Source organism: Dermacentor andersoni, chromosome 8, assembly GCF_023375885.2.
Source record: "Dermacentor andersoni chromosome 8, qqDerAnde1_hic_scaffold, whole genome shotgun sequence".
NCBI lineage: Eukaryota > Metazoa > Arthropoda > Arachnida > Ixodida > Ixodidae > Dermacentor > Dermacentor andersoni.
Window position 1 is genome coordinate 120,855,710 of NC_092821.1, and position 22,007 is coordinate 120,877,716.

General features: G+C 48.6%; 1 protein-coding gene across 1 annotated transcript in view; it reads right to left on the reverse strand.

Moving 5' to 3' along the window:
* LOC126529425 (lysosomal alpha-glucosidase-like) overlaps positions 1 to 22,007 on the reverse strand; it is a 36,772-nt gene that overhangs the window by 10,426 nt on the left and 4,339 nt on the right. Inside the window, exons 3-10 of the mRNA XM_050177025.3 lie at positions 21,136 to 21,238; positions 19,083 to 19,348; positions 15,834 to 15,938; positions 15,285 to 15,401; positions 7,457 to 7,576; positions 6,217 to 6,425; positions 5,125 to 5,258; positions 1,866 to 2,029 (exon numbers count right to left, since the gene is read on the reverse strand). Of these exons, the coding sequence (XP_050032982.2) occupies positions 1,866 to 2,029; positions 5,125 to 5,258; positions 6,217 to 6,425; positions 7,457 to 7,576; positions 15,285 to 15,401; positions 15,834 to 15,938; positions 19,083 to 19,348; positions 21,136 to 21,238 (1,218 nt within the window). The remainder of the gene's footprint in view (positions 1 to 1,865; positions 2,030 to 5,124; positions 5,259 to 6,216; positions 6,426 to 7,456; positions 7,577 to 15,284; positions 15,402 to 15,833; positions 15,939 to 19,082; positions 19,349 to 21,135; positions 21,239 to 22,007) is intronic.

Genomic DNA, 22,007 nt, shown 5'->3' on the forward strand with positions numbered 1-22,007 from the left:
TAGCAATGTTTAGCGCTGGGGCCCAAATCTACTCGCACGGGTGTCCTAACATTGCGTGGAGATAAGACAAGACGGAGCAAGTAACGTGGTGGTTTCCAAACCCCTCTAAATGGTTGGCGCGATGACGAGCGCTGGCAACGGTGGTATGGGCGTCGCGCCTCGTTGGTACACGAGGATTACAGACAGCAAATAATAATTATTAATAATTGGACGTACGAGAGCGGTCCGAGGAGTGACTGGCGAGTTCAATAGGTAAAAAGGTGTGTATACATACACGGCGCTATGTCTAAGTGTGTACTGTACATGTATAGGCCTTCTTTTTTATGTGTTGGGTGCTTATTGCACTGTCTCTCGGCAAGTGCCAGTACACAAATTCAAGGGCAAAAACGCCGGTCACTGTATATAGCCTAAAAAGCAAAAGGATCTCGCAGGTGGTTTGACCGTGACAGCCGCTGTCGGCGGCCGCGGCCATATTTTTTTTTCGCCCGCTAGATGGCCAGCACCGAGATGTTACAGTGGGGTCCACTGTTAAAGGGAACACACAAGTGTGCTGCTATCGCTCAGCCGGCGCCATAGCTGCAAGTAGTTACGGAAGCAATGTCAGCACATTGCACATGTGCGTCTAAAGGAGTCAGAGCAACCGAACAGCAACTATCTGCTGCAAATTTAGGCGATTGTACTCTTGCAAGGGAGAAAAAGTCCAGGCGTGCTCTGCAACTCAAGTGTTCTCGTTAAGAGTGGACAGCTCGGTATACAAGTGGCATCGAGGCGGAGTTGACGAGCTTCTCCCAAGCGTGCACCAACGAGAGCAATGCAGCAGACACCCTGCACCGATGCAGAGGAAAGCTTTCAGTAAAACACGTTGTGGGGCTAGTTGGTGCATAGCTTTGTCCTGGCTATGCACCGACACATTTGTCATAGCTTTGACAGTGCATAGCGCCTTGTCCTGTCTCTGTTCCTTCTTAGTGTGTCGTCACTGTTGGCGCTTCATCTATTGAAAGAAAAGCATTCGTTCGTTTAGTGGCCGGTGGGTGCCCGGATGTGGCGATTCGAGGTCGCCATCTTGCGAAGCCGATACAACAGGCGTCGAGGCCGCCACCACGTGACGGCTGCGGTAGGCTGCGCACGCCATACGTGGCACTGTAGTAACCTGCTTGCCAAAAAAAATACCAAAGGCGAATTCGAGATGCAAACCGGACGATTGCCCTGAATGAACAGACGGTTTCAGTTTCGCGTGAGTGTTTAACGTAAAGCTATCACGTGATCGGAATGATGTGCGTGCGCAGAACGCGAAGAAACTTTCCGCGACTCGCGTAAATATATACGCGCTTCAACGAAAAACTCTGGACGAACGCGCGCGTGGCATCCCTGTGGCAATTAAAAAAAGAAGTCATTTCGTTGTCATAGCCTTTGTGAGCAGATGTCGTATCGGACCCGCAAATTTTGTTCCCAGAATTGCCGGGAATCAATTAAATCTGTTCCTTTTTTTCGAATACTAACTTTTAAAAACCATCTCAGCATCAAGAACAGTTGTGAAGGGCACATATTGGAATCTACAAATCGAACCTATCTAACAGCAGATTAGTTGACAGTTCATATGATGTGGCTACTCCGGGCACTGTAGCTTTGCAGAAGTCACAATCGCGCACTACGAATATAATTCACCATTGTTTATGATATACCAGTTCTCTACACTTTAGTCCTCCCAGGGGGAGGAGTTGGCGTGTTGGCAATGCCCGCTTTTGTTGAAAAGGGTTATAAACTCGACGCTCCAGTCAATGTTCGTGGTGTTGAACACCACGAACACCACGACACTAATAGCATTCGAACCCTTGTAGAGAAAGGTTTTAAAGAAGCACACTCACGAACAGCTCGGCTTTGCTCAGTCGCAGCAGCGGGTAGAACACGGCCAGCGAGAACCACGTGACGCACAGTTCCTCGTCAGCGATGGACGCCATCTTGAATTCCTCGCCACCGCAGACTTCAGCGCCGCTCAGCGGCATGCCCAGCAAGCTGGCAGACAGCAACACTGCAGCGGCAGGTGCATAAAAAAACACAATCTATCCAAGAAGAATATCGATGAAACCATGCTAAAACACGGGGTCGTGTGAGTATTCTCAAGTCGCATACTACCGTCTGTGCCTAAAGAAGTTTCACGATACTTTCTGAGGACTTACAAACTGTACGCCTTACATAGACTGCGCATATAAGCCGCTTCTTCTCGTGTTTTGACCATTGTACTTCGACTTCTTCACGACCCTTTAGATTTCATATGCCGCCACTAACATCGCGGCTCTTCAGCCCGACGGACGGGTTGGTGAATCTGCACAATGTCGCTTCTAATAGAAGTGAGAGCGCTACTAATATCTCGTGTTTTCTTTTTTTACAGTTGTACTGCATTAGCTTGTAGCTTAGTTTCTGAAGGCGCGAGTTTTCTGCTCCAACAGGTGGTTAGGGCCTCCGGCATAGAGTTTCGTACAATAATTACTAGAACAAACACTGGCGGTAATGTCTGCAGAAGCTGCAATCGGGGTGGTTCAGTCAGCGTGGAAATTATGGGAAGTATATGGATTTGCCCAAGCTCCATCCTTCTGGCTTAAAACGGCTCCGCGACTTTGTAAATTTCTTATTTTTCAACATAGTACCGTGTAATAAATAATTAAATAAACATTATTAAAATTGTCCGACGGCAGGATTCGAACACACTAGAAGCCCAATATTGAAACCACTACGCCACGAACGCACGCATCGACAAACGGCACAGAACGCCCTTGCGAATTTCTTGCGAGCAAGCCCAGCGTGTTGAGACGCTTGGCGCGATTCAATTTGGCCGCCTCTACGGGTTGAGCTGCTGCAATTATAGTAGCGGTTGAGGCGTGTTCGCAGAGTATTCTGCACTTAGAAAAGTATAGAGCGTTTTGAAACTTACGACAATGAAGACAGATAAATCGTGATGAAGAAAGTCACAGGAATGCCTGAATCCACAAATACGAAGATCAGGCAAATTCGCGTACTTGCCATCATTCCCATGGTGGCTGAACCATTGCAGCGCTGGAGTTCCCTGTAGTAATTATTGTATGAAACTCCATAGAGTTTCTCACTATATTACCTAGAGGGAAGTCTGGCGCTGCTGCACTGTGGTATGCATGGGAATGTTTGTATATTGTGACTTCGGATTGGCATCGTCCTCGGAGAGCCAGGCAAGCACCGTTCCGTCTGTCACAATGATTCATTTTCTACTATAACTGCATGTAAAAAGCTGTTTTAGCTTTATTATTACACAAAGACATGTTTTGTTTAACTATGAGAACTTGTTATTGCATGTACAATTATATGAAATGTAAAAAGTATCAGCGATTCGCTAAAGTTGGAGGACAGACGACAAGATTTGTGCTCGCTTTGGAACAGTTTGTCGTCTGTTCTTGCTTTTTTTCGCTTGGTTATGCATTGTAGATGAGTAAACTTCACTGGAAGAGGTAATATGCGTGAATGGAAACATTTTGTGAAGATTTTACTTTACGAACGCGTTATTTGTGTAGCCATATCCACGTTTTAGACGAAGCCTCTTTCAACACCAGGCAACACAAGCCTCGTAGACACAGATACTGTCATTCCCATGACGGCACAGCGCCCGTTAGGAAACTCCCATAGATGGCGGCGCCAGATTTCCCTCTAGGCGTTATAGTGAGAAACGGGATGGTAGGTGACGCCACCCAGCTTTTAATTTTTGCCTTTCTGCAGCCTGTATTATTGGTTCCTAAAGGCCAACTACAAGAAAATTTTTCTCGGGCTAAATTAGTTATTAATGAGTACAATATACTATCGAAGAAACGTTGGCGAAACTGGTGGGCTGATAACTGTGATTTTTTTAATTATTAATAGCCTTTAAATAGTTTCTTAACAGACGACGCGGGCACCTGGTGATAATCGTTTATGACGCAAATCCCAGAATATTGCGAACGGGATCTTCAGCGAGCAGCAGCTGCCACCCGATCTCGGAGGGCCATCGAATCTCAAAGCATCTTATTGTCCTAAAAAAATTACATAATATTTTCTTGTTCCCCCGTTCTGCGTCTTCTACACGTTTAAGCTATAGATCTTCAGTGGTCTCCTACTATTACCGCCATTATATTCATTGCCGTTTTTTCTACCATCGTTAAAATTCAGTAAAGCCTCAGAAAAAGTGTGTGCACCCCACTGATGTCTGGATCGATAATGCAGTAAGCTAAGAAAAAATTATCGGTAGTTATAGAGCCATATTTACGGGTTAATGAGACTCCGCATTCCCAGACACCGTGACGTGGCTTTGAAAAGTAGGTAACTGTCTTTCTTTTTTTTTCGAAATACTGCGAAATATTTTCCATCGCGGTTCCATTTTCTTGCGAAGCGATTTACAGATTCCCCAGCTGGCTTTTCGTCCATGGCACCCGTCAAGTACCCTGTTTCGCATATCTTTTCCCGCTTTTAAGCAACGTTTTTCTTATGAACGCTATAACGTAACCCGGCCGTCTATTTTCGCGAATCCTCAGTCGTTTTTTTTTTTCGGGAGCAGATTTTTTACCAAGCAAGCCAATTCAACCACTCCCTACACAGTTTTACCAGCAGTTTTTCTTTTTTTAAGGACCTATATAGTTAGCTTTCCAACAACGTTTCGTCTAATTGAACAGTGCCTATTTGCACTTCAAATATTGAACACTGCAGGAAGAACGAAGCGCTCGCTAGTGTTCGCGCGGGAACGTCAATACATTCGCCCCAAATTTGGAAAGTGTATTTTCTCGAAACTGGCGCAAAACTGTACAGAATTCGTGCTCCACGCGTGCATGACTTACTACTATGCTGAGCTAATTCTACTTCACACCTGGCACGCGTGTGCTCTAATGCTATTAATTACAGAGGTAATTGGCAAAGAAATTGTTAATTACCCCGCGGCACAATGCGGTTTACTGTGCCGAATTATTCACGTGATGCAGCTGATGCAATAAATCGCGCCATTCCGCGAAGGAATTTGTGTGTGCGTGTGTGTGTTTCCAATTTATATATATATATATATATATATATATATATATATATATATATATATATATATATATATATATATATATATATATATCGCGGTGAACTCACTTGGGATGCTCAGGCGCAGGTCTTCCCACGTGGGACGGAGACCGTGGATCACGTGACCCGCGAACTTGCCAATGCCCGAGTAGCTGGACCGGCTCACAACGAACGGCCGCTGGCCCGATATCTTGGCGAACACGCTGCGCAAGGGGAACATATCGATCGATTCGATGCGTGATCGATTCTAATGACTCGACGATAACAGTATCAAAAGTGAAGCTCCTCATTAAGCGACTGTCTGAGTGGCTGCTTGGCCGATGGTCAACTTATCTCGACAAAAAAAAATTCTCTATATAAACCGCACCTAAGTTTTGCTAAATACTCGTTCTTCGTTGTTCACTTTAAGCACTTGCTGCGTTTGTGAAATAGTAGCCGAACAGTATAATCACAGTCCTTCCATAGAAGGACTGTGGTATAATGAAGGGATGACTGCCTAGCAAAAAAAGTGGTAAGGCTAACAGATATTTTGAGATATCCGTCCCCACAACGTGCCAAACAGTAACTCTTATTTAAGGGTAGCTATTAGCTGGAATATCAATATCTTTTCGTAGCACAATTTAACGAAGTGCATCTCGGAGGAACTCCTAGAGTTAACACTCCAAACTAAGCGGCCATGACTTCGCTACTGCTCGACTTTAATTTCGCATTTGACACAATTGCCATAAGGCAAATAATAAAAGGTAATTAGCACACTTTAGGTCATTGTGCAGACTATCAGTAATTTTTCTTGTTCCGCTACCACCCGCTTCACCACGTAGCCTAGCTCCGAAAGAGACCTGAATGCGAAAGCCTTTCTTGAGTATTCCGCTTAAGAAAACAAAACGCACCAAGTACATTGGAATATGGTCATAAGCGTTATGCCCCGAGTCTAATATCATCATCATCATCAGCCTGGCTACGCCCACTGCAGGGCAAAGGCCTCTCCCACACTTCTCCAACTACCCCGGTCATGTGCGAATTGCGGCCACGTTGTCCCTGCAAACTTCTTAATCTCCTCCGGCCACCTGACTTTCTGCCGCCCACTGCTACGCTTCCCTTCTACGCTTCCCGAGCTGAATACAAGGAACTAAATTTCCGCGTCCTAGGGGCAGTGCTCACTTGTAGGCTGCCTGCGCCTGTAAATACGGTACGGCATTGTGCCCCACCAGGTGAGGCCCCGACACCAGGTGCTGGGACATGCACAGAGTCCGAGCATCCAGGGGTCCCCTGGACAGCAGCGTCTTGGGCGTGTAGGGTATCACGTCCCAACCATCCCTCGCACATCCGCCAGGTGGCGAGACGGTCGCCAACGTCGGTTCGTTGCGATCCTGGGCAGCATTCATTCGTCTAGTGGGTCAAATAACTGATTGACCGAATGGCCGACTGATTGATTGATCAATGAACTTATTCATTTTTTTATTTGCAGGTACTGTTGGCCGATTGGGCCGTTACAGGGGCGGGGTACAAATATGGCACAAAACCCATCATTGCTTACATAAAGCAGCACTGTATGGCTAACACATAGATCTACAAGTCACAGCGTACCATTATGCATAACTATTATAATACGAAATCTGACATAACAACCGTCATGTGAAACTTAAAGCAGCAATGTATGGCCGAAAATGCATTGTCGATATAAGGGCTTTATTCACCGATTGATTTGGTCTGATAACTGACTGAAGAATAAAATAATTTGCTTGATCTTTATTATTGGTTGATCAACGCACGTACCGATTCAATTATTGTCAATCATTGTCCAAAAAGATTGTTTGAGCGACTTATTCATATATTATCAACAACTGAATGGCTCGTTGATATATTCATGAAATAAATGACTTCTTGATTTGCTAACGATATGTGTGATTCACAGACTGGTTGGTTTATCGATTACGTTACTTGAGTGAATGAATGAAGCTTTGCTGATGCCATACTTTATTTATTCCAAACTTTTTTATTCCCTGACCGACGGACCAAAGCTTGACTGAACGACTGTTGACTGAGTGGCTAATTGCTTTTTTTCTGTTCGTTCATTCATTCATTCATTCATTCATTCATTTATTCATTGCTCGCCAGTCACAGGTGGTCGAATTAGGACCACGCCCGAATGCAGCCTGATTCTGGTATTCTTGTTATCAACATGAAAGGGAGCATCGAATTTGTGCAACCATTGCTCGTCGCCTGTGGTTGAGTACCTGGCATGACACTATGTAGCTTATGGCGTTCCTGGGGAATATTATGTCTCGCGGCATAGTTTCCGACATGTTCGAAACACCACGCGGCCCCTTGAAAGCAAAGCCGAGTGTCGCGGCCCTGCCCCCCCCCCCCGTAGGTCGTGCAGGAAAAACAAATTTCTCACCAGCCACAGGCCATCAAACGGCGTTCGCGGGTATATCTGACTGAAGACTTTGTTGAGGTATAGATCGTATCGTGGGAATGCGAAGTCCAATACGTAGCTCGTGATGTTAGCTTCCAAGACCTGCAACAATAAAGAATGAGCAGCAGCTGTGCTTACATACGTGTCTCTATGCATGTTTCTCTTCTGTGGGGTTCCAGGACTCACGTACAGAACTTTCTCTTAATACTGACTGTTTCTTTGTGATACATTTATGCGACATTTTGTTGCAAATTCTGATAGAATATTTTTTCTTTGCCCAGCGGTGAAGAGTTACCGGTGCCACCTATGACGCCAACCTCTTCTACAACATAATTTCATTAAAAAAGAAAGAAATCACAAAGAAGGAGACTGGCCGACCTTTTCTGAACTTCGCCTGCCTGACCCTAGCGATCACGTGCCGAAAAGTATCAACAGACTAATGAATGAAAATGGAGTGTGCTGAGTAGGTGTGAAGCTATTGAGGGGGGGGAGCAGCACTGAACAGAGCCGAGGAAAGCACTGGAAAGCTGACGAGTTTGTGGACGTGGTGAAAATGTTTTACAGTCTTTGCACGCACAAGAAAACCCGAAATGAACAGACTTCGTAATAAAGCCGGTCTGTCAGCATAAAACCTGAATACTGACACGTGTACTTGTCTCTATCGGGCGACAAGTTTTGCCGCCGAACAAATGTTATCGCACAGCGCGGGACGCGCCTGTATGTATCCGAAGTTTCTGGAAAGTTATCGATGCTTCTACCCGCTGTCTGTTGTCGCCAACGTTGTGTTATCTGATTTCATCGCTTGACACGAATGGTGTAGAACATTTTAGAAGGCATGCGGGTCCCAACGTTTAATCTGGAACATTCGATGATTGCTGTATAAAAGCCGACGCGCTTGACCCGCTGATCAGATTTTCGACGATCGCCGACTGTGTTCCCCGCTATCGTTGTGCTTTAAGTGTAGCCTGTTTTGTGGGCACAGGTTCGCCCAATAAAAGCTAGTTTTGTCTTTCACAGTACTGCGACTGTGTTCTTTAACGTCACTACCACGTGACATCTGGTGGAGGTGCTTGTGCGTTCATGTACCGAACGCCCCCGCAAAGCCGCGATTCAAGCCCGAAGCCCGAAGAGAAAACCAACGTCGCCCAAGACCAGCGTGCTAGCCGCCGACTGCAAGGACTGCCCCCAGAGCACGGACTTCTACCTGAGACGAGCAGAAAGATTGCCACCAAGTCCGCCCCAATGGCAGCCCCAGCATCCCCCGTCGTGCTGCAGCAGCCCAGGGAGCCCCCCACGTTCCGCGGTTCAACATTCGAGGACCCGGAAACCTGGCTCGAGACGTATGAGAGGGTCGCCGCATTTAACAGCTGGAACGGCGACGACAAGCTGCGTCATGTCTATTTCGCCTTGGAGGACGCCGCCAGGACGTGGTTCGAGAATCGAGAGACCACCTTGACGACGTGGGACCTTTTCCGAGGCGGCTTCCTGCAGACCTTCACAAGCGTCGTACGCCGAGAGCGAGCTCAAGCGCTGCTGGAAACCCGAGTGCAGCTGCCTAATGAGACGACCGCGATTTTTACAGAAGAAATGAGCCGCCTATTCCGCCACGCCGACCCGGAGATGTCGGAGGAAAAGAAAGTCCGGCTCCTGATGCGTGGTGTAAAGGAGGAACTTTTCGCCGGTATGGTACGAAGCCCACCGAAGACTGTCGACGAGTTTCTTCGCGAGGCCACTAGCATCGAGAAGACACTGGAAATGCGGAACCGGCAATTCAACCGGCGCACGAATTCAACAAGCTACGCCGGAGTCCAGTCACTGGCCACCGACAACCTGCGCGAGACTATCCGAGCGGTCGTGCGGGAGGAGCTACAGAGGCTGTTCCCGTCATCACAGCCTCAAGTGGCTTCGATTGCCGACGTCGTACGTGAAGAGCTCCAACAGCAACTCGGAGTAGCCCCTGAATCGCCGCAGCCTCAGCCGCAAGCGATGACATACGCCGCCGTCGCCCGCCGTCAAGGTCCCCGTCCGCGACAACGCCAGGGCCCTGTAACGCCGCACATCCGTCGTCCACCGCCGCCGCCGCCAGCACGCCCACCCGTCGCCCAGCGCACCTACGCGAGGAAGAGTGACGTTTGGCGCGCCCCCGACCACCGCCCGCTTTGCTATCACTGCGGAGAAGCCGGGCACATCTACCGCCGATGCCCATACCGGGAGATGGGACTCCGAGGGTTCGCCGTTAACGCGCCGCGACCACAGATTGGCGAACGACCTCGCGATATCGCCGACTACCTCGCCGCCACTCAGTGGAACCCTCGACGACCGTCCCGTTCGCCGTCACCAGGCCGCTACCTGTCGCCGCAGCGCCGACCATACACCGGCCCAGCCCGGGGCCGCTCTGCGAGCCCATATCCGGAAAACTAAAAGCAGCAACCGATGGAGGTGCGGTTGCTGTTCGTCGAACTGACGAAGATCCTCCGCCGCCGACGAAGACGACGAAGCAACCATCTCGACGACCTAATGACGACACGCCGCTGGCCCGACGAAGTCAGGAAGCCAAGACTACACCGACGAAAGACGACTTGACGACGCGACGTTCCCACTTCAGTTCAACACGACGCAGCCGTGATCCGACGCCAAGACCCAACTGCAACGCCAGACAAAGAACCACCGACCTCGACGTGCTTCTCGATGGCCACGCAGTCACTGCCTTAGTCGACACAGGGGCCGATTACTCCGTAATGAGTGGACACATTGCCGCCCAGTTGAAGAAAGTTAAGACCGCATGGGAAGGCCCTCAGATTCGCACCGCTGGAGGACACCTCATCACGCCGACTGGGATCTGCACGGCAAGAATAACCATTCATGACCGGACTTACCCTGCCACCTTCGTTATCCTCCAACAGTGTTCACGAGACGTCATTCTCGGTATGGACTTCCTGGACCAACACGGCGCAATCATCAACCTGAAGTCGAAGTCAGTAACGCTGTCGGAAGATAAAGGAATGCCGCCGGAGAACCCTCGTAGTCACCACGCCTTGAGTGTGCTCGAAGATCAAGTGAGCGTCCCGCCTCGCTGCAGCATCGTTATTTCGGTCAGCACCGAAACACCCGCTGACGTAGAAGGCGTCATCGAAGGCGACCAACGTCTACTGCTAGACCATGAAATTTGCGTCGCAAGAGGGATCGCTCGACTGCATGGAGGGAAAACTGAAGTGTTGCTGACAAACTTCAGCCAGGAGTTCAAGCACATCAACAAGGGCACGACGATCGCGTACATCGAGGAAATTCTGGAAACAAGTAATGCGTTTGTCCTCTCGGATTCCGCCGCATCTACCCCGACGACCATGGTTCCCGAACCAGACTACGACATTAATCCAAATCTCCCTATGATTAAGCAACAGCAGCTCAGAAGTCTGCTCCGACGATACAAAAGCTGCTTTTCGACGTCATCGAGGCTTCGACAAACACCAGTCGCCAAGCATCGCATAATCACCGAGGAATGCGCTCGCCCACTCCGTCAGAGCCCTTACCGAGTTTCGGCGCGAGAATGTGAAGCTATAAGAGAACAAGTCGACGAAATGCTGCGCGACGACATCATCCAGCCGTCGAAAAGCCCGTGGGCATCCCCTGTTGTTCTGGTAAAGAAAAAGAACGGAACCCTACGTTTCTGCGTCGATTATCGTCGCCTGAACAAGATCACGAAGAAGGACGTATACCCCCTCCCACGGATAGACGACGCATTGGATCGACTCTGCAACGCTAAATACTTCTCGTCCATGGACCTAAAGTCTGGCTATTGGCAAATAGAAGTCGACGAAAGAGATCGCGAAAAGACCGCCTTCATCACCCCAGACGGCCTCTACGAGTTCAAGGTTATGCCATTCGGACTGTGCTCGGCGCCTGCAACGTTCCAGCGCGTGATGGACACGGTTTTAGCAGGATTGAAGTGGCAGACCTGTCTCGTATACTTGGATGACGTCGTTGTATTCGCCGGAAATTTCGACGATCACCTTAGGCGGCTTGCCACAGTACTAGAGGCCATCAAGTCATCAGGGCTCACTCTGAAGCCAGAAAAATGCCGCTTCGCTTACGACGAGCTTTTGTTCCTAGGCCACGTCATCAGTAAATCCGGAGCACGCCCCGACCCCCAGAAAACAGCTGCCATCGCAAAGTTCCCGCAGCCCACCGACAAGAAGGCAGTGCGTAGATTCCTTGGCATGTGTGCCTACTACAGGCGCTTTGTCAAGGACTTTTCACGCATCGCCGAGCCGTTGACACGTCTAACTAAATGTGATGTTGAGTTCAAGTGGGAAACGCCGCAGGCCGAGGCATTTCAAGAACTCAAACGACGCATGCAGTCGCCGCCCGTACTTGCGCACTTCGACGAGCACGCCGATACCGAAATCCACACTGACGCCAGTAGCCTAGGCCTCGGCGCCGTCCTGGTCCAGAGAAAAGATGGACATGAACACGTGATAGCTTACGCTAGCCGGTCGTTGTCAAAAGCGGAAGGCAATTATTCTACAACCGAAAAGGAATGCCTCGCCATCGTTTGGGCTACAGCGAAATTTCGCCCTTACCTATATGGCAGGCCATTCAAAGTCGTCAGCGACCATCACGCCTTGTGTTGGCTAGCGAATTTAAAGGATCCCTCAGGACGGCTGGCACGGTGGAGCCTCAGACTACAAGAATACGACATCACTGTAACATACAAGTCCGGACGAAAACACTCAGATGCCGATTGCCTATCACGCGCCCCCATTGACTTGCCGCCGCAGCAAGATAACGAGGACGACGACACCTTCCTTGGAATAATAAGCGCGGAAGACTTCGCTGAACAACAACGAGCGGACCCGGAACTTAAAGGCCTCGTCGATTATTTGGAAGGGCACACCGACGTTGTCCCCAGGGCATTTAAGCGCGGATTATCTTCCTTCGCGCTTCAAGACAGTCTACTCGTGAAGAAGAACTTCTCGCCAGTCCGCGCCAATTACCTTCTTGTTGTCCCTTCAGGACTTCGTCCAGAAGTATTGCATGCCCTACATGACGATCCGACCGCTGGACACCTCGCATTTTCCCGGACACTATCGAGGATACAAGAAAAGTATTATTGGCCGCGCCTGACCGCCGACGTCACCCGTTATGTCAGAACATGCCGAGACTGTCAGCGACGCAAGACACCGCCGACAAGGCCAGCCGGATTACTACAGCCAATCGAGCCTCCTTGCCGACCATTCCAGCAGATCGGGATGGACTTGCTGGGACCCTTTCCGACGTCAATAACCGGAAATAAGTGGATCGTCGTGGCGACGGACTACCTCACCCGCTTCGCTGAAACAAAAGCACTGCCGAAAGGTAGCGCAGCCGAAGTGGCGAAATTCTTTGTCGAGAACATCCTGCTGCGACATGGCGCCCCAGAAGTCGTCATCACCGACCGAGGAACGGCTTTTACAGCGGAGCTCACCCAAGCCATTCTGAAATACAGTCAGACAAGGCACAGGAGGACAACGGCTTACCACCCTCAGACGAATGGTCTTACGGAGCGGCTGAATAAGACCCTCGCCGACATGCTAGCGATGTACGTCGACGTCGAACACAAGACCTGGGATGCCGTCCTGCCGTACGTAACATTCGCTTATAACACGGCGGTGCAAGAAACAACACAGATCACGCCGTTCAAGTTGGTTTACGGCAGGGACCCGACGACGACGCTCGACGCCATGCTGCCGCACGTAACGGACGAAGAGAATCTTGACGTCGCTGCCTATCTCCAGCGCGCCGAAGAAGCCCGACAGCTCGCCCGCCTGCGAATCAAGAACCAGCAGAGGACCGACAGCCGACACTACAATCTCCGACGACGCTTCGTCGAGTACCAAGCCGGCGACCGTGTTTGGGTATGGACCCCGATACGCCGACGGGGACTGAGTGAGAAACTATTGCGACGCTATTTCGGACCCTACAAGGTCATCCGACGTATTGGCGCACTGGACTATGAGGTCGTGCCAGACGGCATTTCGCATTCACAGCGACGTCGCGCACGACCTGAAGTGGTCCACGTGGTGCGTCTGAAACCATTTTACGGACGCTAACGAACTTTCCTTATTTTGCTTTATTCTTTGCTATGAGTGCTTACTTATTACTTTGATTTGTTTGCCACATCGGGTCGATGCTTTTTAAGAGGGGGGTATTGACACGTGTACTTGTCTCTATCGGGCGACAAGTTTTGCCGCCGAACAAATGTTATCGCACAGCGCGGGACGCGCCTGTATGTATCCGAAGTTTCTGGAAAGTTATCGATGCTTCTACCCGCTGTCTGTTGTCGCCAACGTTGTGTTATCTGATTTCATCGCTTGACACGAATGGTGTAGAACATTTTAGAAGGCATGCGGGTCCCAACGTTTAATCTGGAACATTCGATGATTGCTGTATAAAAGCCGACGCGCTTGACCCGCTGATCAGATTTTCGACGATCGCCGACTGTGTTCGCCGCTATCGTTGTGCTTTAAGTGTAGCCTGTTTTGTGGGCACAGGTTCGCCCAATAAAAGCTAGTTTTGTCTTTCACAGTACTGCGACTGTGTTCTTTAACGTCACTACCACGTGACAATACACAGCGGCACAAGTTCATGTAAGGGGACAGCAGAGCGGACTACGAACCGTCCGTACAAGGCTGTCGACACTAACTACAGCAAACTCAGGTAAAATTGTTTAATTCGGTCTTACAAAAAAACATATACGACTAATCAAAAGTCTTATAAAAGACCTACGTCTTTTTTCTCTGTGAAGTTTACAGATTGCACATAGGCAGCATACGAACTTATGCGCTTAGTTTATGTCGAATAATGTCTGTAGACTTTCCTAAGCTTTTTTCAACACGAGTATCCGGAATGTTATAGACTTATTGTAACATTTAGCACAATGTATGTTGACCTCATTTATACGAAAGTACTTACATAAAGTGTAAATCAAACAAAAATATAGTTCATGGTGTACTCTTCAGATGGTTTACTATACAATCTGTAAATATTTATTTATTTATTTATTTATTTATTTATTTATTTATTTATTACCAGTTTATTACACTACAATTTCTATCCGCATAAGCAAGTTGCTTCTGAGGCAATCCATATGTATGCCGCGTGCTCATGGTCGTAATCGTTTTGTCTATTGTTTGTAGAAATTTGCAAAGGAGCCGCTTAGAATTTCATCTATTGCAATAGAAAAAATAAAGATGCCGAGACATCTTTAAGCAAATATTTCACACCTCTACTGATTGTTTGATAGACCAGACCATTATTACTCGACTGGCTGATCAACTTAACCAAACACATTACTACCAGATTAGTTCCCCAATCTAAAAATTAACTAGCCGATTTATTTACCATATAATTTAATGGCGAATGAATTTACGCGAATAGATCATTCCGCTTGCTTATTTTCGACCAAAAGTCTGATTTATCGTAAAGAGTGTCTGCAGATTTTAACTTATTGCCACGAAAGCTGGTTCGAAAAGTATTTAGACACTTCATATAGACTGTCTGTATTTATTGTATGTATGTATGTATGTATGTATGTATGTATGTATGTATGTATGTGTGTGTATGTATGTATGTATGTATGTATGTATGTATGTATGTATGTATGTATGTATGTGTGTGTATGTGTATGTGCGTATGTATGTATGTATGTGTTTGTGTGTGCGTATGTATGTGTGTGCGTATGTGCGTATGTATGTGTGTGCGTATGTATGTATGTATGTACATACGTATGTATGTATATAGGTATGTATGTACTTGCTGCAGCGACACCTACTTCGTCCTCGAGCAATTCTTGGTTCTGGTTGACGAGAAGGAGGCCCAAGTAGTTGGCCTCGGCCAACGCTAACCGACACACGAAAGTTGCCGAAGGTCGCTCGCTCAGGGTGGGAACCTGCAAGAGAGCGGCCACGTCCTTCATTCGTTCTTTACTTCTATAGCCTTAGCTCGAACCTAAATGACAATGCTTTGCGAAAAAAGCAGGCAAAAAAACGAATGATAGAAACGCGGCTCCCACATGCACGTTGTGTGCACGCTCCAAATTTAAATAAATTTCGCACATCCAACGTGCATCATTTTGGAATCTATGTGAAGTGAAGCTTACATGAAGCCTGTTAACCAAATGCTAAAGTTCATATTGGAAAAGTTACTTATAAATCGCTATTATTCATCATATCGAAAGGTACACACAAATACTGGTGGCTTCACCTAGAAACTGCTAAAACATATAGCATATGACTTTATCCGCAAAGAAGTCCGCTTCGCTTCATTTTCAAGTTTGCTTCGTGGTGGCTGGTATTTCCGGCATATGATCACCACTACTCACCAGAGTGTGCACCAATCGCTGCCAGGGCCGTCGATTCATGGTTTCGCGGTGCCAGGCGTGCTCACAGGTGTCTTTGGTGACGTCCACTGGAAGCCAGGCGACGTCCTGCACAGAGACTACTAATGGAACAAGGAGCAACGTGAAACAGTACGTTCGCAAGCAGACGGCGATACAAACAGCACACATTCGCGAGGCAGTCGTGACATTGGGGACATTTGCTCAACAAAGTGTGTCTGCAAAGAACACATTCGATCAAGAAGACAACGCAAGAAACGTGACATCTCACTTAGGACGATGACCAGGACATGCGGGACATCTACATAAGGAAAAGTACAGACAGAGCAAACATGACGTTCACACACAATGCAACATCGGAAGCCGGACGTTCACAAAAATGGCGAGAGAAAGAGAGCTATCTTTTAGAAGAAGGCAATGGGGCCAAGAAGACATTTGTGCAAGAAGACAATCTACGAAGCGGGAAATTCGCACAAGACAATGATACGACAAACGGGACATCGAAACAAAACACAGCAGAATAAACAGAACGTTCGCACAGAAATACGACGGGAGAAAAATTGTGTTTGCATATCGCCGAGGAAACAAAATGTTCGTTCGCGAGAGGGCTGTGGGGCAAAGTGGACATTCGCGCAAGAAGACGATGCACGAAAACAGGAAAGGAGTCAATGCACGAAAGGGTACATTGACGCGAAGGGATGCGCATGGGACATCTAAGCAAGTAGGTGACGACAGAGGCCACCATGTTCCCAAATAAATAAGGTGGACGTATCCGTACACTGATAAAAAACGATGACGACTTAGGCGGAAACGGTACATCCTTGGGTCGAACACGACAGCACAAAGGTAACATTCACAGGAGGAGGACGACGGGAAACAACGGGGCAAGTACAAGTGCAGGACGTCGTGGGGACAGTCGGAACGTTGAGAAGAAAACGAATATACGAGTCAAACGGGACATTCACACGGAGTCTACTGCAGGGCAAAGACGACATTCGAAAAGATTACGGAAGAAGCGGGATAACACGCAAACATGACGCAATGGGACAGCCGGCACGTTCACAGGAAGACGACAGCGCAAGCGGAACATTCACAGGGCGTACCAAGTCACGTGGGGGAAAAAAATCAAACGACCCCGAGAAGGCTACATCACAGTCAAGACATCCGCACAAGACGACGGAAACATTGAAACAAAAAAGAAAGCTTTATGAATCCTTAACAACATATTCGCTGCTAAAGCGTAGCGTGTCATTTTCTCGGGCCCTCGCGCAACTGCCGATTTCCTCCAGGCGCGCAGGAATGTCAGTCGTGGCTTCTGTGGCTTGATGTGGCTTAACGAACTCCTATGCGTTTCGCATTCGCACGGCAGACAACCCTGTACAATGAAGTATGTTGTTGTGTCAAATCGAGTGAACATTCACGACTGTCCCGGGGAGGTGTTCTGTAAGAGTCCATCTAGTGGACACGCATCCATTTCGTCCGCTGTTGAAGTTATGATTGGCTGGGCTTCAGCAGCAGACGAAATGGACATGTCTACTAGGTGGACTCTTACAGAATATCCCTTCTGGTTTGGGAGAGACGGCTGCAATCCTGTAACCCCGATAAATTGGCCGGCCTTCCGCTGCTAGTTCCAGGCCCCTGGCCTCTGCACATGATAACACAGCAGTCTCTAAAAGACCTGCTCCGCTTAATAAACTATCATTGAAACACTTTTTGAGTGCGCTGAAAATATTTTCCTAGTGAGTGGATAATGCTGCCGTCAGCATGCAGAATATCATTCCGCAGTACGCGGCAGGAAACCTAGTCTCGCATGATATATTGTCGTTTCTTTTTCCTGTGCATATCGAAAACCTTGCTCCTTTTCCGGCTCACATAGCGTCATGGATGACGTCACAGCCAGTGCGACATGTACCAGCTATGACGTCATGCAGTCATATGAACAGTGGCGTCATCATCTCTATTGTTGCAGCATACCCAGTGTAGCTCGTCTTTTTCTCTTTATATTTAGACTAGGGCTATTTTTACCTACACTCTGTAAACGAGTGTAGCTAGTGTAGGAAGTCGCCATTTTTTTCCTTGATGTAGAAAAGTGTAGCTCCGCCTACCTACACGAAGCCAATTTTATAGCTGCAGTGTGTAGCGTGAAAACCGCACTTTCTACACTGCGGTTTCGATGAGTGTATAGGCAGCAGACGACAAAGAAGCAGGCTGGCATTGCAAACGCGTGGCGCCATTTCGTGTGATACTGTCGGCGCTGATACAGCGACGATAGTGAAAATTCGCTGCAAAGACAGTAGCGAAGTGCTGGCGGGACCACGTGTCACAGAGGAAGGAGAGCTAGTCTTCCAAGAAGATAAAATTATTCAACTTACCGATGGTGCGAGTGGTTTCAGACTCCGCGCTGTATTATACGCATTGAGAACTTGTCTTCGTGCAGTGCGCATTCGCGATGCATTCAGCTGCAGTTTGTCTAGATTTGCAAGTTCATACATCGGCGTTTAGTTTTAGTCAAGGGCCAATACGCAGCCAGTAAGTGCGAGCTCAGGCAAAATGCGGAGCCAGGCGCGTTTCGTCTGCTTATGCAGAAGACGACACGCCGTCTGCTCTGATTGGCTACAGCCAAGCGAGCTAAGTGCAGCACATGACGTCATAGCCTCTGCCCGGCACTAGAAAAGTCTACACGAGCCTGCATGAAGTGACGGTGCAAAAAAAGCCTTCCTATATATCCCTTTTACCCCGTGCAGGGTAGAGCAAGAAAGAGTGCTTCTCTGCTCAATCAACCTCAGCGTTTTTTTTCTTCGTCTTTCTCCTTCCCTTAAACAACTTGGCAAACGAAATGCGGTGGCTCCAACGTTCGCACTCGACGCGTCATCATCATCATCAGCCTGGCTACGCCCACTACAGGGCAAAGGCCTCTCCCATACTTCTCCAACTACCCCGGTCATGTGCTAATCGTGGCCATGTTGTCCCTGCAAACTTCTTAATCTCATCCGCACACCTAACTTTCTGCCGTCCCCTGTTACGCTTCCCTTCCCTTGGAACCCAGTCCGTAACCCTTAATGACCATGGGTTATCTTCCCTCCTCGTTACATGTCCTGCCCATGCCCATTTCTTTTTCTTGATTTCAACTGAGGTGTCATTAACTCGCGTCTGTTCCCTCCCCCAATCTGCTCTTTTCTTATCTCTTAACGTTACACCCATGTTACACCTATATGAGTACAACTCGACGAGTACCACGTGATAATTTGAGTGGGTGAGCAGCGCTCTGAACGGGTCCCCGTCGTCGCTGTCGTCGGGAGCGCCCTGGTCGGGGCGCGCTGGCATTCGAGGCAGGGACGCGTGGAGCCCCATGGCCCAGAACGGGGGCATTGCCGGCCTCCCGACGACGTCCAAGTACTGGCGCACCACGTCGGCAGGAGACGGGCCGCCGAACACGAACACGTCCACCTGGTTGCCCAGCGAGCGGAACGTGAGAGCCGGCGTCGGGTGGCCCAGCACCTCTGCATTGACGAGACATTGGCAGGACGTTGGTGATACATTGGGCAACAGGCAGGCAGTGCGGTGGCAACGTTGCAGCAATATGTTGGCAATGTCCTTGCGAAACATTGGCGCTATAGTGCTAATGCATTGGCACTAGGTTTGTCAATGCACCCGCACGTAAAGCCAACAATGACAGCGCACCAGCGAGCTACACATGGGGTTCAACATTTTGAAGCAATACAGCTGCTTCACGGAGATGAACTGCGCCCGTTACAGTGATTCTGGCCGGCGCAGAAGCTACGTTATGACGTAGCACAGATTTCACGTGACCTATATACGCTGAGAGTGCGCGTAAATATTTGGAGTTTAATCGTTTAATGGCAAAACAGCAGCTCAGGCCTCGTTGTGTGAAGTCAAACGCTCCGCATGTTAACGCCAGATATTTTTTTTTTCTACAGAGGCCCGAGGCGCGAGAACGCCGTCGCCACCGCCGTTGTAGTGTTCTTTTTTTCAATGTGGGGCTCGCGCACACATTGTGGAGGCACAATCGTGGCGACTTTCAAACGCCCGAATGGCGGAGTGTGTGCGTGTGCATTGGTCTGAGAGGAAACGTCGAGATAACGCTGCCTAATATTTCGTGGCGCGCTAAATAACGCCGTTGGTTGCCTCTCGTGTGCCATCAAAGTGCGACGACTGCAACGCCCCCTGGCAGCGCTACGTCATTCGACCAGCATTGTGAGACGCCTGGTAGCTGCCGGGGCACTGTTCCTTCTGCGCAGCCGTATAGTTGTCTTGCCCTCTTGCGTCTCACGAACATATAACTATTTTCGTGAGGTTCATCATGCACGGCGCTAAATCACGCCGCCGATGCAAGTGATTTGACGCTTCATGAGCATATGTCAAAATTTTTCAATCTTCCCAGCTATCTAGCTGTTTGTAGAAATTTTGTTTAGACGAACTTTTGACTCTAGAACGCTGAAAACATTGTCGCCTTAAAACAGTCGCGGTTTCTGCGACACTCGAACGTGATCCCCGTATAACGGAATGGCATTGCCTTAACCGATGAGTCAATGTCATCCAGGTATGCTTTAGCGAACGCCATGAGCCAGCCCCAACCGAGAGGCAGTCAGGCCATTGTTTGCCTACGTGAACCCAAAATGGTATGACGTCGGAGATCATTGACCCAGCATATGACCTTGGTGCCTTTTTCACCGTTACTAGAATCTATATAGCCAGAATACCATGGAATCTCGGTTGCTTTCGCATTCTGCTGCTTAGCACGAGCTTACGGTTTCGCTTTCCGATGGGTGCGGCAACATTCCGGTGGTAATAATAAGAATGCTGAAACACCGTTGTGACCAGATGCCGATGCAGCTTACCCTTGCATTAGAAGTAATTCAGGCCACCAACTGCGACTTCCCATACGGACGCATTGCGCGGCTTTCGGAATGAAACCCCAATAATTACTACGTTCTTAGCAGAACAGGGACACCTCATCCCACAAATGTTTCCTGTACTGCATTACCTTATTTTGCCATAGCACCACATGCCTAATCCAAAAGAAGTAAATTCCGCTTCTACTTGCGGTAACCTGTTGTTTTTCGGCCACTTTCGTTTATTCTTTCTTATTATATTTCTGCGTTTACATAACTCATAACGAATTTCCCCATTTTGCTTTCTCTGCTTCATTATCAGTTTTCTTCATATGGTAATAGACCGACATGGCAAAGTCTTTCTATCTCGAGAAGTTAACGTCGCATACGCTTTTAATATGCTTTAACGTCGGTTCGGGCCGCTGCGCTCTCACCAAATATGGCGCTTGTGCGGAAGTAGACGCCGAAACTCGTTCCCAGCCGGTCAAAGCCCATGTAGAACGGGTGGCTGCCGTGGAAGAAGTGCGTGCTGTCGTTCTGCAGAGAGCCAGATATGGGAACCAGATTGAATAACTTGGACTTGCGGTATATACAGCAGCACTAACTGTGCCTCCGACTCGAAGGAACAGACATCCTTGTGACTTTAGCGAAAACGTGGCTGGGGTACAACCTGGCTTGGACCTAGTTATACGAGTGAAAGCTCTGTAAAGCACGGTTAGACACGGTTCTTCAGTGCTCGTTCCCGGCGAGCTATATGGCCAGGGTGCTCAGACTAAGCCTGCGGCGAAGAGTTGACGCGCACGCACTGGCGCGTGCGTCATTCATGACGAGACTGAGCGGCCAAGCACCGGCGAAGCAGCTGTTAAAGCCTCGCCTAGTCACGTGGTACACGGTGGCGAGGCTCGGGCGACCGCAACTGCGACGCCTCCCTGCAGCGGATCACGTGAGGTGACGTCACACCTTCACACTTAAGCGCCGGAGGCTGAAGATCAAACGCGCGCCGAGATTGACCTTGGGAGCGGTACCTCGAGTAGAGAAAAAATCGATCCCCTCGGATGCCTTTACTTTTGCCACTGTATATCTGCGTGCGTGTTCGTCTCTTTCAGTGCACTTTGAAAGGGCGTGTGAGTGTGGTACTCATAGTAACCGAATTTTTCCTGGAATGTGCAATTAATTATTCTTTCTTTTTCATCTTGTATATATTTTGGGCGAAATGTGTCTTATCTTATTAATGCGTATGTCTCTTATTTAAGTGAAAATTTGTACGTACCACGGCGCGTACTTGACAGGACACGTAAATTCGCTT